Source organism: Myxocyprinus asiaticus, chromosome 15 (genome assembly GCF_019703515.2).
Source record: "Myxocyprinus asiaticus isolate MX2 ecotype Aquarium Trade chromosome 15, UBuf_Myxa_2, whole genome shotgun sequence".
Lineage (NCBI taxonomy): Eukaryota > Metazoa > Chordata > Actinopteri > Cypriniformes > Catostomidae > Myxocyprinus > Myxocyprinus asiaticus.
The window spans coordinates 33,813,467-33,838,353 of NC_059358.1; the positions used below are offsets into that span (position 1 = coordinate 33,813,467).

General features: G+C 37.4%; 1 protein-coding gene and 1 pseudogene across 2 annotated transcripts in view; both read left to right on the forward strand.

Moving 5' to 3' along the window:
- The first annotated feature begins 1,631 nt into the window (after positions 1–1,631).
- Positions 1,632–17,504, forward strand: LOC127452485 (magnesium transporter MRS2 homolog, mitochondrial-like; annotated as a pseudogene).
- Positions 17,505–18,941: 1,437 nt separating this feature from the next.
- The window catches only part of LOC127452486 (syndecan-2-B-like), a 662,603-nt gene continuing 656,657 nt past the window's right edge, over positions 18,942–24,887 (forward strand). For both annotated transcript variants that reach the window (XR_007899274.1, XM_051717945.1), the window contains exon 1: positions 18,942–19,236. Coding sequence is in view for 1 of the 2 variants with exons in the window: in XM_051717945.1 (XP_051573905.1) it covers positions 19,177–19,236 (60 nt within the window). In the remaining variant the exon portion in view is untranslated. The remainder of the gene's footprint in view (positions 19,237–24,887) is intronic.

Consider the following 24,887-nt stretch of genomic DNA (forward strand, 5'->3'; position numbering starts at 1 on the left):
ACAATATCAAAAGCTTATTTTTCCTTTATTCTTTATTCTATTTCCCCCAATGAACCGTACACACACACACACACACACACACATACACACACACACAAACACACACACTTTATGTATATATATATATATATATATATATATATAAATAAATAAAAAAATAAAAAACAGTAATAGCTACACGACAGTGTTTCAATAATATTTATCAAAAAAGAAATAAAAACTACACTAAGAAACAATTAAAAAATACGCTAAATATCTAATAATATTTTACATAAAACATGATTTTATTGTGGTGTAATTTAAAATTTTAAATACTGCTACTACATTTGCAATTATAAATAAAACCTTGTTTTTCCAAATCATTATCTTAATGTTTGCCCTTTTGATTCATAAGGGGACTAATCATTAAACGTTAGCCTAACTAAAAATAAATAAATATAATTTAAAAATTAAAGAAACAAAGAAATCGCAACAAGAATTTCCACAATATTTATTTAACTAGAAATACATATTTAGATTAATAAACTAATTTAAATTATTTTAAGCCAAATATTCAATAATACTTTACAGAAAACATAATTTTATTGTGAAATATTGTTAAAAACTGCATTAATTTGTAGACACAACGTTATACACTTGCATTTATGAATAACAGCTTGCTTATTCAAATCATAATCTTTACTTTTTCCACTATGATTCATAAAGGGGAAATGACACATAAGTTAGCCATAACAACAAATAAATAAATACAATTTAAAATAAAAAATAAACAGAAATAGCTACAAGTGAGTATTTCCACAATAATTATTTCACTAGAATAATAAACCAATCCAAAATGCTTGAAACCAAATATCCAAGAATATTTTAGAGAAAACATTTTTATTTATTTTTTACATTTTTTTTTTTTTATTGTGAAGTAATTTTAGATACTGCATTAAAAGAATATCCCAGGTTCAATACAAGTTTAGATCAATCGACTGCATTTGTGGCATAATGTTGATTACCACAAAAAATAATTTCAACTTAAAAAAAAAAGCGAAAAAAAGCAAAAATCGAGGTGACAGTGTGGAAGTTACAATGGAAGTGAATGGGGCCAATTTTTTGGAGGGTTAAAAGGCAGAAATGTGAAGCTTATAATTTCATAAAAGTACTTACATTAATTTTTCTGTAAAAAATTGTGGATCATTTAATCTGTAAAGTTGTTTAAATTCTTTACCAGGTTTACAGTGTAAAATCTTCATGGCAATGAAGTTGAGAAGTTGAAGTACAATTGGCTATAACTTTACACAGAAACGGTTAGTTAGTAATTTATCACTCTAAAATGACATTAACATGCATATTGTTTATGTCTTGTGGCTACTTTTGAAACAATGAGTATTTTTTTCCATTTAAGAATTGGCCCCATTCACTTCCATTGTAAGTGCCTCCCTGTAACCCATTTTTTAATTTTAAAGAAAAGTAGGGACACATTCAAATTAATTCCAGTGGAAATCAACATTATGCCACAAATGCTGTCTTTTAAGCTTGAACTTGAACCCGGAATATTCCTTTAATTTGTTAAAGCTCAATTTGCAGGCACATTTTCATTACATTTGCATTTTTTAATAAAATTGGTTTTCAAAAGAATATAATTCACGATAACATCGTTTTATTATTATTATTATTATTTTATTAAAAATGACTTGTACATAGCCTATCTCTTTTATCATCTTCATCGAGTGAGCGTACAGCTTTACAGCATCTCAGTAGCGTCACGCGAGCGCGTCATCATCTGCTGGACTATTAACCGACAGTTTTTAAGTGTGGAGGCATGTTTGAGGTTTGTGTGTTGAGAAAGTCTTAGAAAAGTGTCGGGGAAATGCTGCTGTACTTGGAGAGCTGTGAAGTTCTCCAGATCGCCTTTCAAACGCCCTCTTACATCAACATGTGGACGAGTACATCACAGCATTCGGCTGTTGAAAGCTCAGGGACCCTGTAGGTGCTGCACGTGTGTTGTATTATAGCTCTGTTGCTCAAACAACACGAGTAACTTAATTGTTTCTGTTGCCAGACCTCTCCTGTCTCCGAAGAGTTACAGATGCATCCCAGGCAGCCCTGTCTAGTGTTGCACCAGGCTTTGTGGTGGTAAGACAATCATGCTGAACAATTTAACTGAATATTGTGCTTCTGTTGGACCTTTGTGCATCCATTAGTTTTAATTGCCCAATGTCATCATATGATCAGAATATGTATCTTTGCTTTCTCATTCAACAGATGAAGTTTAAGCCAGAAGGCAATGTGACCACGTTTGGTGAGTTGGATGCTATTTGCACCTCTGGTTCTATAGTGTCTAATAACATAATGTTGTTTTGCACAGCTCTCTCTGGTGTGATGCATTCTGTTCTCTAGAAAGGAAGAAGACTGAGATGTATCAGGTGCTCAGTTTGCAGGCGAGAGATCTGCGATTCCAACACTTTAACAAGCATTACAGCACGAAACAATGCCATCAACATATGAATGGAGGTATTGTCACACATTATTATTACACTATGAGGATCCAAAGGCTGTGAGTTGATCTTTATCTTTGACTTAAAGACCCCATGAGTCCGTTAACTTTGAACCTATCTAGTGTACTCCAAAAAGTTGCAAAATGAACTTAAAGCAAAAATTACCAGTATACATTCATTCTCTTGAGTTTGTACAAATATTTGTCCAATAAAAGGTTTTCTAGAATGAGAATGTCCACTCCTCCTAAATTATAAATGCCACCTTCCTCTGACTAGCAACAGCAAGTAGCAAAACATTGTTTTGTGGGGCTTTGACATAAACTACATAAAAAAAAAATTAAAAAAAAAGAACAAACTTGGTGAAATGTTCTACCTCAATGACAATGTCACGTTTCAATAAGAAATACGTCAACACAGAAAAAACAAAAAACAAAACCGCGCTCATCAAGCCATTTCATGGGGTCTTGAATGTTTTCTGTTGAAAATGCCCTTCAACCTCATCCAGTCTGTGGAAATTGCAGTTTTCAGACAGAGACCTTAATAAAACTACATTTTTTATGTGAAGTCCCTCAAAGCAGTGGTTACTCCGGAGATTTTGCTGGTGTTGGATTTCCGTGGACTGGGTCTGGAGAAATGGTTGGTGTTAGAACTTGGGCTGCAGTTGGCAAGAGATGGAAATCTAGCCACTTACTCCCTGCCATTTGAGTTCAGAGCACTGGAAGCCATTCTGCAACACAGGGTTAGCAATGCACAGTGATGAAATGCATAATAATCAGTCCCTGCTTGCAACTTTTTCAGATAATGTCAAATCTGCAAAAACCTCCTATTACCAGAACAAGATCAACAGCACCACAGACACTCGCAGCTTGTTTAGAACATTCAACACACTTCTCTACCCTCCTCCTCCACCGCCTGACACATCACTGACAGCAGATGTCTTCGCCACATTCTTTAATAATAAGGTTGCAGCCATCAGCAATACATTCTCAGCACCACACCTTGTCAAACACCTGCCTCCTGTATGCAACTCTTCTGTCTCCATGTTCTCTCCTCTGACTGACACTGAGGTCTCTAAACTCCTCCTATCCAACCACCCCACCACCTGTTCCCTTGACCCCATTCCTTCCCACCTTCTCCAGGCCATTTCTCCGTCCATCCTACCTGCACTCACACACATAACTAACACATCTCTACTTACAGGCACTTTCCCCACTACATTTAAGCAGGCTCGAGTAACCCCGCTGCTGAAGAAACCCGCACTTAATCCCACACAAATAGAACACTACAGACCAGTCTCTCTCATACCATTCATGGCAAAAACACTTGAAAGGGCAGTTTTCAATCAAATATCTGCCTATCTCTCACAGAACAAACTGCTGGATGACAATCAGTCAGGCTTCAAAAGTGGACACTCCACCGAGACCGCCCTGCTGTCTGTCACCGAGTCGCTGAGACGAGCGAAAGCTGAATCCAGATCATCAGTTCTGATTCTGCTGGACCTTTCTGCAGCCTTTGACACAGTCAACAATCAGATATTACTCTCTACCCTTTCCTCGCTGGGCATCACAGGAACTGTGCTTGACTGGTTTAATTCCTATCTCTCAGGTAGGACCTTCAAGGTAGCCTGGAGAGGTGAGGTATCCAAGCCACATCAGCTACTTACTGGGGTACCTCAGGGATCAGTGCTTGGGCCACTTCTCTTCTCTATATACACAACATCACTGGGACCCATCATTCAAGCACATGGTTTCTCTTACCACTGTTACGCTGATGACACGCAGCTCTACTTGTCTTTCCAGCCCAACGACACCACAGTGACTGCTCGAATTTCTGCCTGCCTGGCGGACATCTCGGCCTGGATGAAGGAGCACCACCTGCAACTCAACCCAGCTAAGACTGAACTCCTTGTCTTTCCAGCCAACCCTGATGTTGAACACAACATCACGTGCAGCTGGGTGCAACTACAGTAACACCTTCCAAATCGGTCAGAAATCTAGGGGTAACCATCGACAACAGACTAAATTTCACAGACCACATCTTAAAGACCGCAAGATCATGTAGAGTTACACTCTACAATATCAGGAAGATAAGACCCTTCCTCTCTGAACATGCCACACAACTGCTTGTCCAGTCACTTGTCATAACTAGACTGGACTATTGTAACGCTCTCAGTGCAGGCCTCCCTGCATGTGCAATTAGACCCCTGCAAATGATCCAGAATGCAGCAGCACGTCTGGTCTTTAATGAACCAAAGAGAGCACATGTTACACCACTCCTTGTCTATCTCCACTTGCTGCCGGTTGATGCACGTATCAAATTCAAGGCTCTGATGCTGGTATACAGAACTGTTACTGGGTCTGCTCCAGCATACCTAAAATCATTTATGCAGAGCTATGTGCCCACTAGAAGTCTGCGGTCGGCTAAGGAACGTCGCCTTGTTGTACCAACACAAAGAGGCACCAAAACACTTTCCCGGACTTTCAGCTTCATCATACCATGTAGGGGGAACGACCTTCCCAACTCCATCCATGAAGCTGACTCACTCTCTGTCTTCAAAAAACAACTAAAAACACATCTTTTCCATGAGCACTTAACCAGTCATTAAAAAAAAAAAAAAAAAAAAAAAAAAAAAATTCTGTTGCACTTTATTCTATTTTGAATACTATTATGATGCTAGTGATACTTTGTAATACAGCACTTTTCATACCACTGTCTCCTAAGATGATTCGCTTATGTTTTCCTCTCTTGTAAGTCGCTTTGGATAAAAGCGTCTGCCAAATGAATAAATGTAAATGTAAATAATAAATATGTTAATTCGTTAATGATAATATCAGTATCTTTATTTCACAATTAATGTTTTAAGGCCCCTGCACACTTCCTACGAAATTGAAGAACAAATGGGTGTTATGTAATTTAGAACATAATCTGACCAAAATGAAGGTGTTTTTCCGTTTATTTCGGTGATTTGTAACAGCTTGCCAGGGTGAACTTTCAGGAAATCTTTGTACCGGCTGCTAAACACCTTCTTACTGCCATTGGTCCACGTCATTGGTAGGTGTGACCTTGAGCTCCACCTACTTTGAGGCAGAAAGCTAATTCCTATTCAGTCAGTTAAGATCAGTCAACATGAACACAGCGGCATATAGAGTTATGAGCAAGCTAGTGCAAATTTACCTACGTCTGTACGATCGTTTACGTGGAGACATTTTACAAAGACATGTCATGCAATTTTTTTTTTTTTTTAATCTTCATAAGGAACCAGATCTACTCAAATACTCTTAAGTGGCCGTTCACTCATTTGTTTTATATGCTGCTTCACTCATGTGCCATCTGCAGCCATTTACACATCTGTAAGTAAGATATACCATTCATCATTCTTTTGTCTGTATTCTACCCGGTAACACTCTTTTATACACCAATTGTTTGCAGTAGTATCAGTGTCATCATAAATTACAATAACAGTGTGTAATTGGCGCATATTGTTATGGCCTTGTATAGTATTTTAGCACATTAGCGCCATGAATTCAGAATGTAAACAAGACAAATAACTTATTATCTACTGCATACAGTTGAAGTCAGAAGTTTACATACACCTTAGCCAAATACATCTAAACTCAGTTTTTCACAATTCCTGACATTTAATCGTAGAAACATTCCCTGTCTTAGGTCAGTTAGGATCACATTATTTTTAGAATGTGAAATGTCAGAATAATAGTAGAGAGAATTGATTCATTTCAGATTTTATTTCTTTCATCACATTCCCAGTGGGTCAGAAGTTTACATACACTTTGTTAGTATTTGGTAGCATTGCCTTTAAATTGTTTAACTTGGGTCAAACATTTTGGGTAGCCTTCCACAAGCTTCTCACAATAAGTTGCTGGAATTTTGATCCATTCCTCCAGACAGAACTGGTGTAACTGAGTCAGGTTTGTAGGCCTCCTTGCTCGCACACGCTTTTTCAGTTATGCCCACAAATTTTCTATCGGATTGAGGTCAGGGCTTTGTGATGGCCACTCCAATACCTTGACTTTGTTGTCCTTAAGCCAGTTTGCCACAACTTGAGGTATGCTTGAGGTCATTGTCCATTTGGAAGACCCATTTGCGACCAAGCTTTAACTTCCTGGTTGACATCTTGAGATGTTGCTTCAATATATCCACATCATTTTCCTTCCTCATGATGCCATCTATTTTGTGAAGTGCACCAGTCCCTCCTGCAGCAAAGCACCCCCACAACATAATGCTGCCACCCCCATGTTTCACAGTTGGGATGGTGTTTTTCGGCTTGCAAGCCTCGCACTTTTTCCTCCAAACATTATGGCTAAACAGTTAAATTTTTGTTTCATTAGACCAGAGAACATTTCTCCAAAAAGTAAGATCTTTGTCCCCATGTGCACTTGCAAACTGTAGTCTGGCTTTTTTATGGCAGCTTTGGAGCAGTGGCTTCTTCCTTGCTGAGCAGCCTTTCAGGTTATGTCAATATAGGACTCGTTTTACTGTGGATATAGATACTTGTCTACCTCTTTGCTCCAGCATCTTCACAAGGTCCTTTGCTGTTGTTCTGGGATTGATTTACACTTTTCGCACCAAACTACGTTCATCTCTAGAAGACAGAATGCATCTCCTTCCTGAGCGGTATGTTGGCTGCGTGGTCCCATAGTGTTTATACTTGTGTACTGTTGTTTGTATAGATGATCGTGGTACCTTTAGGCATTTGGAAATTGCTCTCAAGGATGAACCAGACTTTTGGAGGTCTGCTATTTTCTTGGCTGATTTCACTAGAGGCACTGAGTTTGAAGGTAGGCCTTAAAATTCATCCACAGGTACACCTCCAATTCAGCACACCTCCTATCAGAAGCTAATTGGCTAAAGGCTTGACATCATTTTCTGGAATTTTCAAAGCTGCTTAAAGGCACAGTTAACTTAAGAATTGTGATATAGGCAATTAAAAGTGAAACACTCTGTCTGTAAACAATTGTTGGAAGAATTACTCATGTCATGCACAGAGCAGATGTCCTAAATGACTTTTTTGCTAATGGAGTGGTTCAAAAATCAGTTTTAATGACTTCAAACTAAGTGTATGTAAACTTTTGACTTCAACTGTATATATACTGTATTATAGGGCTGGGCGATATGACAGTATATTTCGTGGCGACAATATAAAGTATCAGACGTTAGAGATTTTGCTATATCGTGTATATCACAATATGTAAATATCCATGTGCACCGCATGGGCTTATCTATTAGTGGGCAGGGTTTCACGTGAGACAGAGAATAAAAAAATAAAAAAACATGGACAGGGTTTAAAAGATTTTTCGATGGCCGTCAAAGCAAATTCAATTACATTCATCTCGTGTTCGGCACTTCATAAGCACTTAATTTGCTTCTCATCTGACACACACACCTGTGTTTCATATGAGCGCTGTGTGCGGTATCTCTGCAGCATGCAAGTGTGCTCGAGTCCAGCAGGCTTCCCGATATTTATAGGAGAGCGCACAGCAGGATCACTCACAATTCTCAATCATATTTTACCCAGGAAAATCACTTAGAAAAATCAATCGAATGGGACAACTCCCAAACAAGTCAAGAAAATGAAGAGGAGCTGGTTATTAACAGTTGCGACATCTGTGGTGTAGGTTCACAAAACCCAACACAGAGCAGAAAAATATAATGTGTCGCAAGATGTAATACAAGAAATTTGTTTTACCTCCTCAAAGTGAAGCATGCAAAAAAACATTATGAAAGCCAAAAGATGTGCTCCACATTAATTTGGCTATATTATATGTTTATATTTAATTGATATTTATTTTATGCAAGATGTGTTTACATAATTTTGTTTTTAATGTATTTTTTTTCTTTTTTTACTTTATTATTTACATTATTTACATTATTTTCTTTGTTGCATTGCTTTGGGAGGATCTCGAGTTTCTTGAGGAAAGTTTATAAAAATATTGGACAGCAACATAGCAGACTGAAATGTGGCATTATGTGAAATGTATTAATGTAGCATTATGTGAAATCATATTTATTATGGTAGACTGATTTAAAACCAAGTTGTTGTTTTTTTTGTATTTTGATGATTGTCAAGTTCCACATAAAGAGAAAATTATATAAGAGGAAATATTTGGAAGTATTTAACTGATTTAACTACCAAAAAAACAACAAATGACCCAAAACATTATGATCACCTGCCTAATATGCTGTTGGTCCTCCACGTCCCACCAAAACAGCGCCTACAAGACTTCAAGACCCCTGAAGGTGTTCTGTGGTGCACACGTACACGGCCGCCCACGTGATGTAAAAAGCCTTGATGCTCTGACCCAGTTGTCTAGCCATAACAATTTGGCCCTTGTCAAATTCGCTTAGGTCTTTACTCCTGCCCATTTCTTCTGCATTCAACAACATTGACTACGAGAACTGATTGTTCGCTTACCATCTAATCTTCCCAGAACTTGACATGTGGCCTTGTTAGGAGATGTGAGTGGTCATAATGTTTTGGTTCGTCAGTGTATATTGTTATCGTGATATAAAATTACTCCTATCGTAATAAGATTTTGGTCATATCACCCACCCCTACTGTATTACTTTAAATCATCATCAAGTGGTTAAAACAGCTTCTTTTACTGATCTTTTGTGAATTCTACTCATAGAATGAGGCATGAAGTCATTGATAACACATTTAAATGTAATTTTAGTTGACATTTTACATGTAATCTTGAGCGTCGTCATATTTAAATGTACCAATAAACGCATCCCACTGCAGCGTGGCTTTTTTGGCTCTAAGCATTTTGCCGTGGTTGTGCAGGAGCCTTTATAATCAGTCTAGAGTGCATCTTAAGCAGAGTTATGCTAAAAATCACATTGTTGATCTTGGTTAGTGTGGTATTGTTTAATACCACAGCCTGATTTTCGTCTATGTGTTTGTTTCTGTGTCATAATTATTTTTCCATGTTGTGTACTCATAACCACTGTGTTGTTGCATGTTTATGGGTAAGCATGTGTTCTGGCACAGGTGAATGTGCTGCAGGCGCAGCTGAATGAAGTTCAGCCTCAGATTCTGGATTGTCTGGAGTCGTTGGTCGACCCAAAGCTCCTCTCTACTGACCGCAACAAACTGCATATGCTTCTGCTTAATAGCAAGAGGTGAGTTCATTAACTTCTGTATTGAAGTGTGCACTTCTTTTTGATGATGCTACAGAGCCTCAGGAGAGAATTTATGAAGACTGAATTATGCCTGGTAATATATTAAAGCAATTTCACGCACGCAAGAGTGCTGTATGGCCCTATGTGTAAAAGAGCTCTGCCTGCTGCCAAATCACAGCCGTGCAGATTTAAGGCCATACTGCACGATTGTGAGTGTGATATTGTTCAAAGAACAAGTAAATAAAAAGATGAGGAAAAACTAAGGACTGTCACAAAAAAATGCATTTGTGCAAGGAACTACACAAAGGAACTTTCTTACGCTATGCTATTGCGCCAGGCTGTGTAATCAGGGTTGAATGGGTTACTTTTGAAATGTATTCCACTACAGATTACAGAATACATGCTGTAAAATGTCATTTGTAACATATTCCGTTAGATTACTCAAGGTCAGTAATGTATTGTAAATACTTTGGATTACTTCTTCAGCACTGGTAGATTTTTTCACTTGTTTTGACTATAAAAACTCTGCCAGTACAGTAAGACAAAATACACATGTTAAAAATACATTCTCTGAAAAACATAAATATCTTATGCAGTGTTGTTTCTAAAACAAGATAAATCAAATTGATCTTGTTTCAAGGATTTTTAGATATTTTTACTGGAAAACAATACAAAAATTATTATCAAGAATATGATTTTTGCCCTGATATCAAAGGTCTTACTAGAGAAAAAGAAATTATGAACCAACGTGAATTTTCTTGATAAAAAAATATGATCATGCCTGGTAACATGTGCATGTAAAATGGCTTGAAATAGCATTTTAGATTAGCATAAAGCTGACAATTTACACAAGGTTTATTTCTATTTCTTCTGCTTCAAACTTACTTCAAACTTACTTCTCTGTCTGCTCGTATGAATGTAACACATCATAAGAAAGTGTTTCACCGCTGTTCAAATGCACTTTGGATCGCATCATTTATATGTATAAATGTTTTCCATCTGAAAGGACTAAATATTAAATGAAACAAATGACAATAAAATGCAAAGTAATCTCTTCAGTAATCAAAATACTTTTTGAATGTAACTGTATTCTAAATACCAATGATTTAAATTGTAACTGTAGTGAAATACAGTTACTTATATTTTGTATTTTAAATACGTAATCCCGTTACATGTATTCCGTTACTCCCCAACCCTGTGTATAATGAGTCTAATTTACTTAGAAAGGAGGTGTGTTTGCATGGAATAAGAATGACAGTGACTTAAATACTCAAGACGCAGTGATATTTCAGGGCTGATTGCGCCTGCTGGGTTGTGGGTTTACCACGTGCAAAAGTGCCACAACTGTTTAGTGAATTCACCCCTCAGTGTTGACACTTTTCAGAGATATCTTTCTACAAATGGCTTACTCTTAGTTGTCACTGCACATTAATCTGGGATAGGAAAAAGTATTTATTTTTTGATAGGAAAAGTGACAACGGGCCCCGGGCCATCAGGCCATTCTTATTGCTGAACCCTGGTAAATCACTATAACTTAAGGTATGTTGTTATAGGAAATGTGCTCAGAGTAATAAAAGTGATCCCTCTATGTAACCAATCAAGAACATATCATAATGTTGCTGTGAAGAGCCCCAGTTTCTTTAATACAAGACTGGAAATAATCCTGCCTGTGATTTTTAAATCAGAAATCTCATGATGTTAAATGAGATCAGCATTGCATTTAGTGGGGTGCTCTTTGAAGTAACGTGATCTGGAATTTCCTTTGGGAGTAAACCGATCAGTTTGAACCCCCTGCAGCCTGTCAGAGCTGGAGACGGACATTAAAGTGTTTAAAGACAGTCTGCTCAAGATCCTGCATGAGGATGAACTGATAGATGAACTCTGTCTCACCAAGTGGACTGACCCACGAGTGTTGTAGGTGAAACTTTCCTCCTTTCAAATATGTTTAAGTCACTTATTTCCCAACTGGACCCAATGTGATATCACAGTATCTAAACATACCTGTTCCATTTTAAAATGTGATGTTATTGTTTATATGTACATAAACTGGGGCCCAGTTCAGGAAGCAGACAAACTGGTTAATCCGAACATCTGCTAGCTGCCTTGAGACGTCACACAGGTCACATAAACTACAACACATAGAGACTGTATCACCTAGATATCACATAAAGACTGTGTCTGTTCCCTGAACTACCAAACACAAACCCCTCACTAAATAATTTTGAAAAAATTTGATTTAGGTCAAACTTGAGATAAAAAAAAATAAAAAAAAGTAAGATAAACATCATATGAAGGTAGGGCTACTAAACATTAAATCTCTTTCTACCAAAGCACTAAATGTAAATGAAATTATTACAGATCATAGTTTGGATGCACTCTGTTTGACTGAAACCTGGCTTAAACCAGTTTAAATGAATCTACTCCCCCAGATTATTGTTATAAACATGAGCCTTGTCTGAAGGATCGAGGAGGATTTGTTGCTACAATTTACAGTGAAGTTTTTGGTGTTACTCAGAGGACAGGATATAAATTTAAGTCTTTTGAACTAATAATGCTTAATGTGACACCATCAGACATAAATAAAAATCTGTCTTCTTTTGCCCTTGCTACAGTATATAGATCACCCGGACCATATTCTGATTTCCTTGGTGAACTTGCAAAGTTTGTATCAGATGCAGATTAATTGTCGGTGACTTCAACTTTCACATAGATAATGAAAAATGACACATTGGGATTAGCATTTATCGATATTCTCAACTCTCTTGGTTTAATAATTTTTTAACTATACATGCACTATACATAAGTAATATTGCCATTATATTCATGATGTTAGCCAGAGGGGAACTGGCCCCCACAGTGAGCCTGGTTTACAGGTTATTTCTCTCCATTAACTAACATCTTATGGAGTTTTGTGTTCCTTGCCACAGTCGCCTTCAGCTTGCTCACTGGGTTTCTAAATACAATTATTATTGAATTACTTATTTTTAAACACAATTCACAATTGTATTTTATCAAACTACACAATGATGACTCTAAGACTTTATAGATATTACAGTTTCATTTTCTGTTAATGCATGATTTTCTGTAAAGCAGCTTTGAAACGATGTGTGTTGTGAAAAGCATTATACTAATAAAAATGACATGTACATAAATATTCTTGTTGTCAGTGTAAATATGAGCTTTGGGGTTGACTTCCTTATCTGTTTGTGGTTGTATTTGCTTTGTTTGTGTGCATGTATGTGCATGTGGGGATGTCTGTGTTGAAACGGAGCCAGTGAGGAGAGTAGTCTGGGATTAGATCATGCCAAAGAGATGGAGTTACTGCTGGAGAATTACTACATGCAGGCAGAGGAGCTGGGCAACAAAGCATGAGAGCTGAAAGGCCTCATTGATGACTCTGAAGGTGTCATCTTCATTAACCTGGATAGGTACCAGCTGCAACCACATCTTCCAAAATGTCTTTTAATTGCACTAGCCCTGGGTATACGATACACACAATACATTGTAATGCACAATACAGCACAATATCATTGGATCACAATTGTCGCAGCTCAAAACAAAATGTGAAAACAATGTTGATGGTTAAATTTAAAATAAGGACAAATTGAGTGAAATGGCAATTAATATCCTATTAGGAAAAATGTGAAAGTTACATAGTTTACGAGTATCTCCCAGTTCCATTGGGGCTCTCTTGTGGCCCATGGGTATTCAGCTGGTTTCTAGCTCAGATCCCACTGGGAAATGTAGGTTTCTAAGTTTTTGGCTTATTTATATTACCTACTGCTTCATTAATTGAATTGTAGGAAGGCCTATGAATGCTCACATTAAAAAAATTCTTGATGAAAAATTTATAAAAGTTAACGAAGAAAATCATGATTCTGCTATTAATCGTTGTAGTGACACAACCTTAAATAGCATACTGCTAAACTTGCAATTCATTCCTATTTTTATGTTTCATTTGTTTAGTCTGTGATGTCGTACTCAAAGACTTGCACAAGAGAACTGGGGAAGGAGCTCAAGGACTTCACTATTGATGTCATCTGTTATTTACAAGTACAGTGGTGGTCAAAAATATTGGCACCCTTGGTAAATATGAGCAAAGAAGGCAGTGGAAAACAAATCTGCATTGTTTATCCTTTTGATCTTTCATTCAAAAAATTTACAAAAATCTAACCTTTAATTGAAGTAAAAATTGAAAGCTGAAATATCTCATATATATAAAAAATATATTTCTCAAAAATACGTTTGCCACAATTATTGGCACCCCTAGAAATTCTTATGAGTAAAATATATGAAGTATATTACTATTCATATTTTACATTTCTTAGTGCACCTGGGTGACTACAAACATGAAATTGTTCATCCATGACTTCCTGTTTCACAGGGGTATAAATATGAGGTAACACACAGGCCAAATTCCCTTAATCATCAATCACAGTGGGTTAGACTAAAGAATATATTTCTGATGTGTGGCAAAATGTTGTTGAGCTTAACAAAATGGGAAGTGGCTATAAGAAAATAGCTAAAGCATTGCAAATGCCCATTTCCACCATCAGGGCAATAATTAAGAAGCTCCAATCAACTGGAGATCTTAAGAATCGGCCTGGAAAAGGACGCGTGTCTATATTGTCTCCACACACAGTGAGGAGGATGGTTCAAAAGGCCAAAGAATCTCCGAGGATCACAGCTGGAGAATTGCAGAAATTAGTTGGGTCTTGAGGTCAGAAAGTCTAAAAAAAATAAAATAAAAAATAATATCAGACATCACAAGTTGTTTGGGAGGGTTTCAAGAAAAAAAGTCTCTGCTCTCATCCAACAACAAACTCAGGTGTCTTCAGTTTGCCAGACACTACTGGAACTTCAAATGCGATCGGGTTCTATGGTCAGATGAAACAAAAGAAGAGCTTTTTGGCAGCAAACACCAGAGATGGGTTTGGCGCACACAGAGATGAAGAAGTATCCAATGCCCACGGTTAAATGTGGTGCTGGATCTTTAATGTTGTGGGGCTGTTTTTCTGCCAGAGTTCCTGGAGATCTTGTTCGGATACATGGCATCACGGACTCTATCAAATACCAACAGATAAAAAATCTAAACCTGGCTGCCTCTGTCAGAAAGCTTACAATGGGCCCTGGTTGGATCTTCTAGCAGGACAATGATCCAAAACAAACATCAAAATCAACACAAAAATGGTTCACTGACCACAAAATCAAGGTTCTGCCATGGCCATCCCAGTCCCCTGACCTGAACCCCATAGAAAATGTGTGGGGTGAACTGATGAGGAGATTCCACCAACATGGACCTCTGAATTTGAAGGACCTGTAGAGATTCTTTATGGAGGAATGGTCTCAGATCCCTTGCCAGGTGTTCTCCAACCTCAATAGGCATTATAAGAGAAGAATCAGAGCTGTTACCTTGGCAAAGGGAGGTTGCAAAAAGTATTGAATAAAAGGGTGCCAATAATCATGGCCAATGCGTTTTGGAGAAAAATATTTATTTAATGAGAAAATTCCCCTCTTTCAATTGTTTTACTTCAATTAAAGGTTAGATTTTTGTGTTTTTTTTTTTTTAATGAAAGGTCAAAAGGATAAACAATGCAGATCCCCCCCCCCCCCAGCCTTCTTTGCTCATATTTACCAAGGGTGCCAATATTTTTGGCCACCACTGTGTTTTAAATTGTCTTCAGCCACCGGAATGTCATGCGGCTGAACCTCCAGCTCACCATGGGAACCTTTTCCCTCTCCTTATTTGGTCTAATGGATGTGGCCTTTGGAATGAATCTGGAGTCTTCCTTTGAATGGGGTCATTGTACTAGGGTTGGGAAAAAAATATCGATTATCTGATTGAACGTGATCTTCATTTGAGCGATATTGATTCTTAAATCCCAAGATCGATCTTTTACTCTATGCACAACCCTCTATTACAGTGAGAGAAAAATTGCTCACATTTGCAACCAAATTTGGTTTGCAGCTAAAATGTATATATTTGGCAACTGCCTGGTAAATTTTTGGATTTCACTCACCAGTGATTGTGTAGTATAGTGGTGGTGAAGTATTCAACAGTGAGATCCTTTCACCGTGTGTTGAGAGTAAAACTTGTTTCGTGTAATTTGTGTACAAAACGAGATCCACGCAACCCATTTGTCATTGAATAATTTTTCCTTTAAATCCCTTTCTGTTCTTTACAGTCAGTTGCTGATCAAAAACAACAAAATAAACATTTAAATCTAATCATGTATAGCACAGATGTAAATCCGTTCGGCTCTCTCTCGTGAACATGCACTCATTTACAGACACTCTTTAGAGAAATGCCGGTTTTTAGTGCGTGTTCAGCAAATCAATGTAAATAGTACAAATTATGTAATTAAACAATAAATATGTAACAATAAATAATATGTGCAGTAAAGGATCATATTGATTGATTGAATACATGGATTTGTTCATTTAAAAAAAAGCTAAAATGTGACCAAAATGGTGAAAAACAAACAAAATATAATTAGTAAAATTACATTTTCATAATGTACCTAGTTAGAAGTTCCCCTGTATAATGAACAGCATTAGCTAGAAAATAATTTATTTCATCTGTAAGCAAAAGGGACATTATAACTGAAATATACCCATATGAATCGAAATCTAATCGAATTGAGAGCTTGTGAATCGGGAAATCTGTATCACTACCCAGCCCTACAGTGTACCCTTATCAAATACCACTATATGCCATTTCAACACTTTAGTCTGGTCCATTATGATTCAGAACATACTGTATATTTATTGTCCTACTATGAATGGTATGTGTTTGTGTAGGACCCACGTGTGTTTTGGTTGGTGACAGGGTTAATGTTTCTGGGCAGTGGACTTATCTGAAGAAGACTGCTCTCTTTCCTGGGCCGACACTTAGAACCCAGCTCACCACCTCCAGTATGTAACACTCACCCCACATTGACTTTTTCACTACAACACAGCATCCATTCCACCTTTGTAATAGATGATTATTTTAACTGATGTTAAATCTATTTTCTCTTGACATGAGTAAGGTCAAGCGCACACTACAAGACTAAAGTACGTCATCATGAGTACATTTAAAAACAAATAAATATTTAGGGAGCAGTTTTATGTATTTAATTTGCCCTTACTTACCAATGCATCATGCTCTTTTGTTATCTCGCTATTTCATTGGCAGTTAGTCTTTATTGCTCTTTCGCTCGTCCAGACAGTGTGCACACTTGACAACTGGTCAACCAGATTTTAAACCAGTTTAAATCTGAGAAGTTGGAGCATGTCTCACAAATACCCACACTAGAAGAAGGATGTCGATTTAAAACAAAAAAGGCAATTATTATTAAAGGTATTATAGTTTATACTTGGCTTAAAGGAGAGTCTGGTGACTTTCTCCTTTTCACAGATCCCCCGTTTGGAGGAAAAACCAGATCGGCACCTTAAAACTGACAGAAATTAAACCAGGAATAGGATAATAGGGTTATGGAGCTTTTTCTACCTTCTTTTTTTCTCTCTCTCAGTTGCTTGCTATATGTCTCACTTTTATGCATACTGCATTTCTCATGTCCCTCACCTCAGTCTAATTTAAAATGACATTTATCAATTCAGGTACTACATGGTATCATGTAGACAGAGTTTTTATTTTGCTCTGTAAAATTTGTCCGCAGGTATGCTTTTGGGTACTCACTGTATTTATTGTTTTGAGTATTATAATGATATAATGCAGTACATCAGCTATGTGTACCTTTTATTGACTTTTATGCATGTGACATCTTTTTAAAGTACAAAAAAAAAAAAAAATGATCTTCCACTTATTCATTTTCCCTGCTTGTCCCGAAGAGCCATAGGTGGTAATGAGTAAATAACTTCAATAAAACATTTAAATACAAATATTGATTTGTGGGCTTTTTATTTTAGGGATCTAGAATAAAACATTGTAGTTTACGTTTTAGCAGTACTACGGTATTTTTGTATACATACATTTTCCATTTTTATATTTAAATACTAAGAGCTATTTGCATGAAAAGTGATTTATAACTAAAGTTTACCATGCAGGGCATACTGCGGTTATTGTGTGGTTATAATACCTTAAAACAGCAGGGGGAGACAAACCCCACTGCACAAGATCATTCTTCATTTCCCTCTTCATTCGCTGTCGAGTTATTTGAAATCTTTATTTACACATTGAAAATTTTAAATAGCCTATATGATACTATATTAAATGTGCCTATATTTTACTGTAAGAAAATAACAATGGTAATGCCAAAATACTATTATTATTACTGTTATTTTTGTTACTAATTTAAAACAATTAAAGGGATTGTTCATCCAAAAATGAAAATTCTCTCATCATTTACTCACCCTCCCAGATGTCATCCCAGATGTGTGTGACTTTCTTCTGCTGAATACAAACTTTCAGAATGTGAAAATGGTGATTTATAGTGAAAAAGGACTTAAATATTGATCTGTTTCTCATCCACACCAGTGGCATAGCTTGGTTGGTACAGCCCTGTTTGCAAAGAGCACCCTTGGGCTAACCTTGGGAGCGAACGCCTTCTGTGGGTTGGTGGGTCTAATCGCCTTTTCCCCTGGGTAGTGACCACCTTTTGTGCCCCCCTTAATCCCGGGCCCATATGCAACTGCATATAAGCCCAGATGCTACGCCATTGATCCACACCCATCATATCACTTCTGAACCACTGGAGTCGTATGGATTACTTTAATGCTGTCTTTATATGCTTTATCGAGCTTCAAAGTTCTGGCCACAATTCACTTGCTTTTGAGGACCAACAGAGCTGAAATACCCTTCTAAAAATCTTTATTTGTGCAGAATTCTGCAGAAGAAATAAAGTCATACACATCTGTGATGGCATGAGGGTGAGTAAATGAGTGATGAGATCCCTTTAATATGGGATTTCCTTCAAACAGTGTGAGAAGCTTTCAGACTCTTTCTGTCATTCTGTTTCTTTTTTTATGACAGTGGTGGCAAACACATTTTATAACACAAAAACTGATAACTATTGTAATTTATAACGTTTATTACATGTTTGACTCTCTCATTTTGCTTGCAAATGAAATGTACAGTCCAGCACAGTGACCCGCCTAACTAGACAGCATTTTTGGCCATCACAGTCTCATTGTAGCTAAAGTTCGAAATTACGACAAAGGTGCTGTTCTTGTTGGTAACGCACTAGTTTGAGACAAAACCTTGCACTGGTCCAAGTTTTCGTCAGCTGTGAAGCAATAATCCACCCCCGTCTCTCTCTCTCTCTCTCTCTCTCTCTCTCTCTCTCTCTCTCTCTCTCTCTGTGTCGTTGTCATCCTCGCACAGCCTCATATGGACTCGAGACTTCAGCATCGCATCAGCACTCTTTCAATAGTTCAGTTCAGGAAAGACGAAAGCGTAACTACTTTGATCATTTGGATCAAAACGCCAAGCATCTCTCTCTGAAAGGATCTTGTATATAAAGCAGTAAAAGTAGCCGCTGCGGTTTAAGGAGTACACAGACGAGCGCGATCCACGATTTCTTTGCAAAAGACTTCCCAGAGAGGAATAATGAGGAACATTTGGATATTCCTGACACTTTCAGCAGCTGTATGCTTTTCCAGCAACAGGGTGAGTTTGATCAGATTTCATATGGGATTCTACGTGTAATTCTACGTGCTAAATCAGTAGTGTAAATACTAAACAAATACTTTTATAAAGTGCATGTAAACATGAACGTAATAATGTATAAAACTGTTAGGACGGACATGTTTACTGCTGTAATATAGATTATGGCTATTTTTATTCTACTGTATTTTTATATCACTTATTATGGAACAACATGCATCTTTTGGTTCAGCAAGGGTGACATATTGGTCCTGGCAAGATCTGTGCACCTCATCAGGATCATATCACGAAAATCTGACATGTTCTGATATGATACACTCACAGCAGTGGTGTGTGCATAAATATAGAATGCATATAAAATATAATAATATTTAATATAATAAAATAATGTGTATATATATATATATATATATATACACCGATCAGCCACAACATTAAAATCACCTGCCTAATATTGTGTAGGTCCCCCTCATGCCACCTAAACAGCACCAACCTGTTCTGAGATGATTTTCTTCTCACCACAGTTGTACAGAGCAGTTATCTGAGTTACTGTAGACTTTGTCAGTATGAACCAGTCTGACCATTCTCTGCTGACCTCTCTCATCAACAAGGCATTTCCATCCACAGAACTGCCCCTCACTGGATGTTTTTGGCACCATTCGGAGTAAATTCTAGAGACTGTTGTGTGTGAAAATCCCAGGAGATCAGCAGTTGTAGAAATACTTAAACCAGCCCGTCTGGCACCATCGATTCCCAATAGCAACACAGTGTTCAAAGTGCTGTCAACAGTTTATAGGTTGTTTCAGGATGAAGATCTGTACATGTTAATTACCTTTACTGCAACGAGGCAGAGAAGAAAGAAGAATAAAATAAGTTGAATTTTACAGAAAGATGTTTTGAAGTAGTTAAAAGCTTTTGAGCAGTTGTGTTAATACCCCGTTTATTTATTTGATTGTTTGAATGAAGCAATTTCTGATGTATTGAGAACAAACTGTAATAAGGTCTCTCTCTGTCTGTCTGTTTGTCTTTTTAACCTTGGCAATGGTTTTTGCAAACACTTTAGTTTGACCTTGAGTTCAACACCATATCCACAGTTTTATCTGCGTGTTAATGATTCATGCTGAATAAATAGTCTGCTCATCCATATTTAAGTATTAATCAATTTCTTTCTCAGGATATCTTATTTTTTTAGTTAATTTCTCCTCAGCAGGAAAGGAACTTTAAAATGTTTCGATCATTCGCTCATTTAAAACAGAGGTTAAAAGTTTAATAGGTCATTTCATTATTGTCTCAGGTAATTTAAATAATTCGAAAATGGTAAGAAGTGGCTCTGCATACGTAGCTTTTCATTCTTTGTGTAATTTCTTTTCATTTCATATTTAGTGCTGAATTTCAGATTTCAATTCCTCGAAAGTGAATATTCTAATAATGTTAAGCCATGGAGTCTGGTGGGCCTGGGCCACCCAAATTAGACCCAGGCCTGCCCAGAATATTAGGGATTATACAGTATGTGTATATATATATATATATATCAGAATTTATGCATTTTTAAAACTGTTTATATAAATATTAATAAATAAGTTTAAAAAAAAATGCACAAATTCTGATTCCTGAAAGTGTTCTGTTTGAATCTGCCGCTTCTCTGTTGTTAAGGATAATTTGGTAAAAAAAATATTAAAATTAAAAATTGGCCAAAAATTTGGCCCATCGATTTTTATTGAGGCCCACCCAAAAGTAATTTTCTGGCTATGCCCTTGCATGGAGTCTTCATAGATCGATCCAAAACCATAAACTGTCGGGTGTTCTAACTTAGAAACAGCCAAAATTTTAGAAGCACTTTGCAAAATGGCTGAATTAAGCCAGAAAATCATTAAAAAACCATCTGCCTCTCAGACAAACAGTATTGGTGTAACATTTGACAGTTAGAGGCTTTGGTTCTTGGTTTGCTTGAGTGTCAATCTGGAATTCTCTAATAATCTGTAATAGTGTGTTTTTGGCCTTAATTATTGTCTTGTTCCACCTAAAGATGTCATCGTAACGTGATGTAACAAACCGTAAACTGTACTCATGTAATGACAGATATATGACTGTGCTGTCCCCTCATTCATGGACGTAAACAGACACCCACTTACAACTGAACACCTGTGTGCTCTCCCACTGTTTGTGTGCTGACTGCTCACTACATACATAATTCCTGACAGAGGAAGTCATGAAACAGAGATGTTGCCATATCGTTTGTGTGTGAGTGAGTGTTTCCACGGAGTGGAATCTAACATAGCACTGATCTCAGTTTCTGATCCCCCCATTAGTTGAGCAAATGGAACATTTTTGAAGGAAAGATTTTGGAGGCGGGGGAAGCAGGCAGCTTTGTGTTTCGTGTCAGATTGTGAGGTGGGGAGAGGAGAGATGGTGGGAAAAGAAAATGTCTATCTTTGTGTCTCTGGACTCTTTTCACAGAGTATTAAATTTACTCACCTTATTTAACAGAGCAAATTTAGCAAGCTTTTTATATTTGCAATTTTTAAATTACAATCCATCGCGCACTAAATTTTTATTCATATGGAAAGTTGTGGTAACGTAATAGTGGTGTTTTTCTTTTGATTTTGTTGGAGCAAATATGTAAGAAAAAAATATAATAATTGCTGTGGTGTCCCATTCACTCCCATTCACCGCTATCAAAGTTTACCCTGCAATCATTTACTTCTGCGTTCCAAAACCCGGAAGTGTGATAAGGGTCCATGGGGTGAGACAAGAGACAAAAACAGAGGGATAGAGGAAGAGAAAGGGGGAAACTGCAGAAATGGTTTGCTGAGTAGAGTGAAAGTGTAACACGTGATTAAACCTCACTGTGCAAAACACTGGTAAAACACAGAGTTTACACTGGTACGCAAGCCTAATTATGAATAGTTCAAATCTATCTATCTATCTGTCTGTCTGTCTGTCTGTCTCCTCTGCCCATCCATCCATTCATCCTAACATGCTTAACATGTTTGTTTGTTTCAGATTCACACCTTGTTCTCTCTTCTGGGTCTCAGTCATGCTATGTAATGTGTTAAAACATTTTTTTTATTAGTCTTTCCTTGCTGTGCCAGGGAAACCCAGACACAGAGGCTTCAAGAGTCTAAATTGAATTAAGTTCCAGATGCAGTTTATTGTGCTACCAAAATACCAATAATAACCAGAAAACAAGATTTGGTATATAATGCAGGACTTTAAATTATAAACAAGCCCCGAATATGCTGGGGCCTCTTATTTTGAAATGTCTACACTCCCAGGTGCTCTCGCAAACAGATCAGAAAAACAAAATATGGACTCTTACAATGATTTCAATGTATTACGATATAAACACTACAAAGTGAAAATTTTTATATAGCAAAATGAGCAATAATTCATCAACAGTAGATCATCAGCGATCACATGTCAGTTGTGAACTCACTGACGGCTGATTCACTGTATGATTCACTGAATGATTCACTGAGATTTGTGAATCTTTTCGGCTGATTCATTAAAAAGACCTGGTTCAAATGAGTCATTTGTCTGCAAATCGGTCATCATAGCTCGTGATGTGTTTGAAATATCTCATATCAACAGAAAGGGTGAAAAGTGGCGAAAGACACACTGGTGCACACTCTAAAGATGTAATTCAATAACTCACAAGATGATATCTGACAAAAAAACAAAAAACATATGAATGCACACAAAGTGTTACTGACTGTCAATTATGGCAACTTTTTTAAGGTATTGTCTCACTGCAGTTGTACAGAGCAGTTATCTGAGTTACCGTAGACTTTATCAGTTTGAACCAGTCTGGCCATTCTCTGTTGACCTCTCTCATCAACTAGGCGTTTCCGTCCACAGAACTGCCCCTCACTGGATGTTTTTTGTTTTTGGCACCATTCGGAGTAAATTCTAGAGGCTGTTGTGTGTGAAAATCCCAGGAGATCAGCAGTTACAGAAATACTAAAACCTGCCCATCTGGCATCAACAATCATGCCACAGTCCAAATAACTGAGATCACATTTTTCCCCCCATTCTGATGGTTGATGTGAACATTAACTTAAGCTCCTGATCCGTATCTGAATGATTTTATGCACTGCTCTGCTGTCACACGATTGGCTGATTAGATAATCGCACGGATGATTGTTGGTGCCAGACGGGCTGGTTTGAGTATTTATGTAACTGCTGATCTCCTGGTATTTTCACAAACAACAAAGTCTACGGTAACTCAGATAACCGCTCTGTACAATTGTGGTGAGAAGAATAGGAATGGCGCTGTTTTGGCGGCACGAGGGGGACCTACACAATATTAGGCAGGTGGTTTTAATGTTGTGGCTGATCAGTGTATATCATTATATCTAGTTATCAGTATAAAAGCCATGATTGTTGATATTTACACTAACCGGAACATCATTCTCATTGTTGTGTATGTTAATGTCTAAGGCAGAAGAGCAGTATAAGAGTATACCAACAATCCCATCTGAGTGCTGTTTATCTTTACAGAGGACCAATTTAGCATCTGAAAAAGCAGCGTGCCTGCCAGTGGCATGTGGTATTCTCATCTGTTGTGGGTGTGCTTTCGGAAACACATCTGTATTTACTATCTGTGTACAGACTTTGCAAAAGCGGAGTTTAACACTGCATACATTTGCTCCCTGTTCGCATGTCTGTCCTCAGCTTTACGTGGGTTCCACTCGCATTAAAAACAGTTCTAAATGGGCAGCATTGTCAATCAGTGTTGTGTAGGTGGCTTTAGTTTGCCACCTATAAAAGTATTTATTCTATGAGGGTCATAAGATTCCATCCATTGATTAATACAGCCAGTATTATGTATTACATATTAAGTGTTTATCTGTAGCAGTGCGTCAATTAAATGTGTGTCAGCACATCAGCGGGTGGATGTTTTTATTTTTGTGTTTGTTATGGCTCATCTTGTCCCACTTCATATAAGATGCCTTTAACTACTAGCACATTAAGCATTCCATACAATGAATGTACTACTAATGGTGTACACACATTTTACACTATACTTACACTTAGGGTGGGCGGCTAGATGCTAACCCTCGTTCTGCAAAAATCCTTGCGAGATTCACATGCGATATTCATACAATGAATGACAGCAACCCCTTACCCCCTAACCCTAACCTTTGACCACCAAACGCAAATCTTGTTATAGTTTCACAGAGCAACACGTATGTTCAAATTACACTGTATAAGATTATTATTATTATTATTATTATAATTTTTTTATGTAAGTACATGGTAGTTAAAAACAACAAATATAAAGTGGGACTGCTCATCTGATGAAATGGTGGATATTGTCTTCCTCCCCTGAAGTGAGTAAGTGGTTCCATAGGAGTTTCTCTCCATGAAATGCCAGTGTGTTGACATAGCAGAGCTGCACACCGCAGACAGATTAGGCCACTGTCTGCAGTACTTTGGAGGAATGTGCCAACAGGAGAGTCCCCAGCCCTGCATAAAGCCCATAGATGGATGTGCTCCTTTTGTCCAGAATACAGAAACATTCATGCCAGATGTTTTACGTACAAGATGCAGATGTTCCTATGCTCTCTCTGTGGGAGTAGCTTGTGTTGCAGAATACCAGCGGTGATAGCCGTGAACAGAAAAAGTGTGAGAACAGATGAGTTATGCTGTTC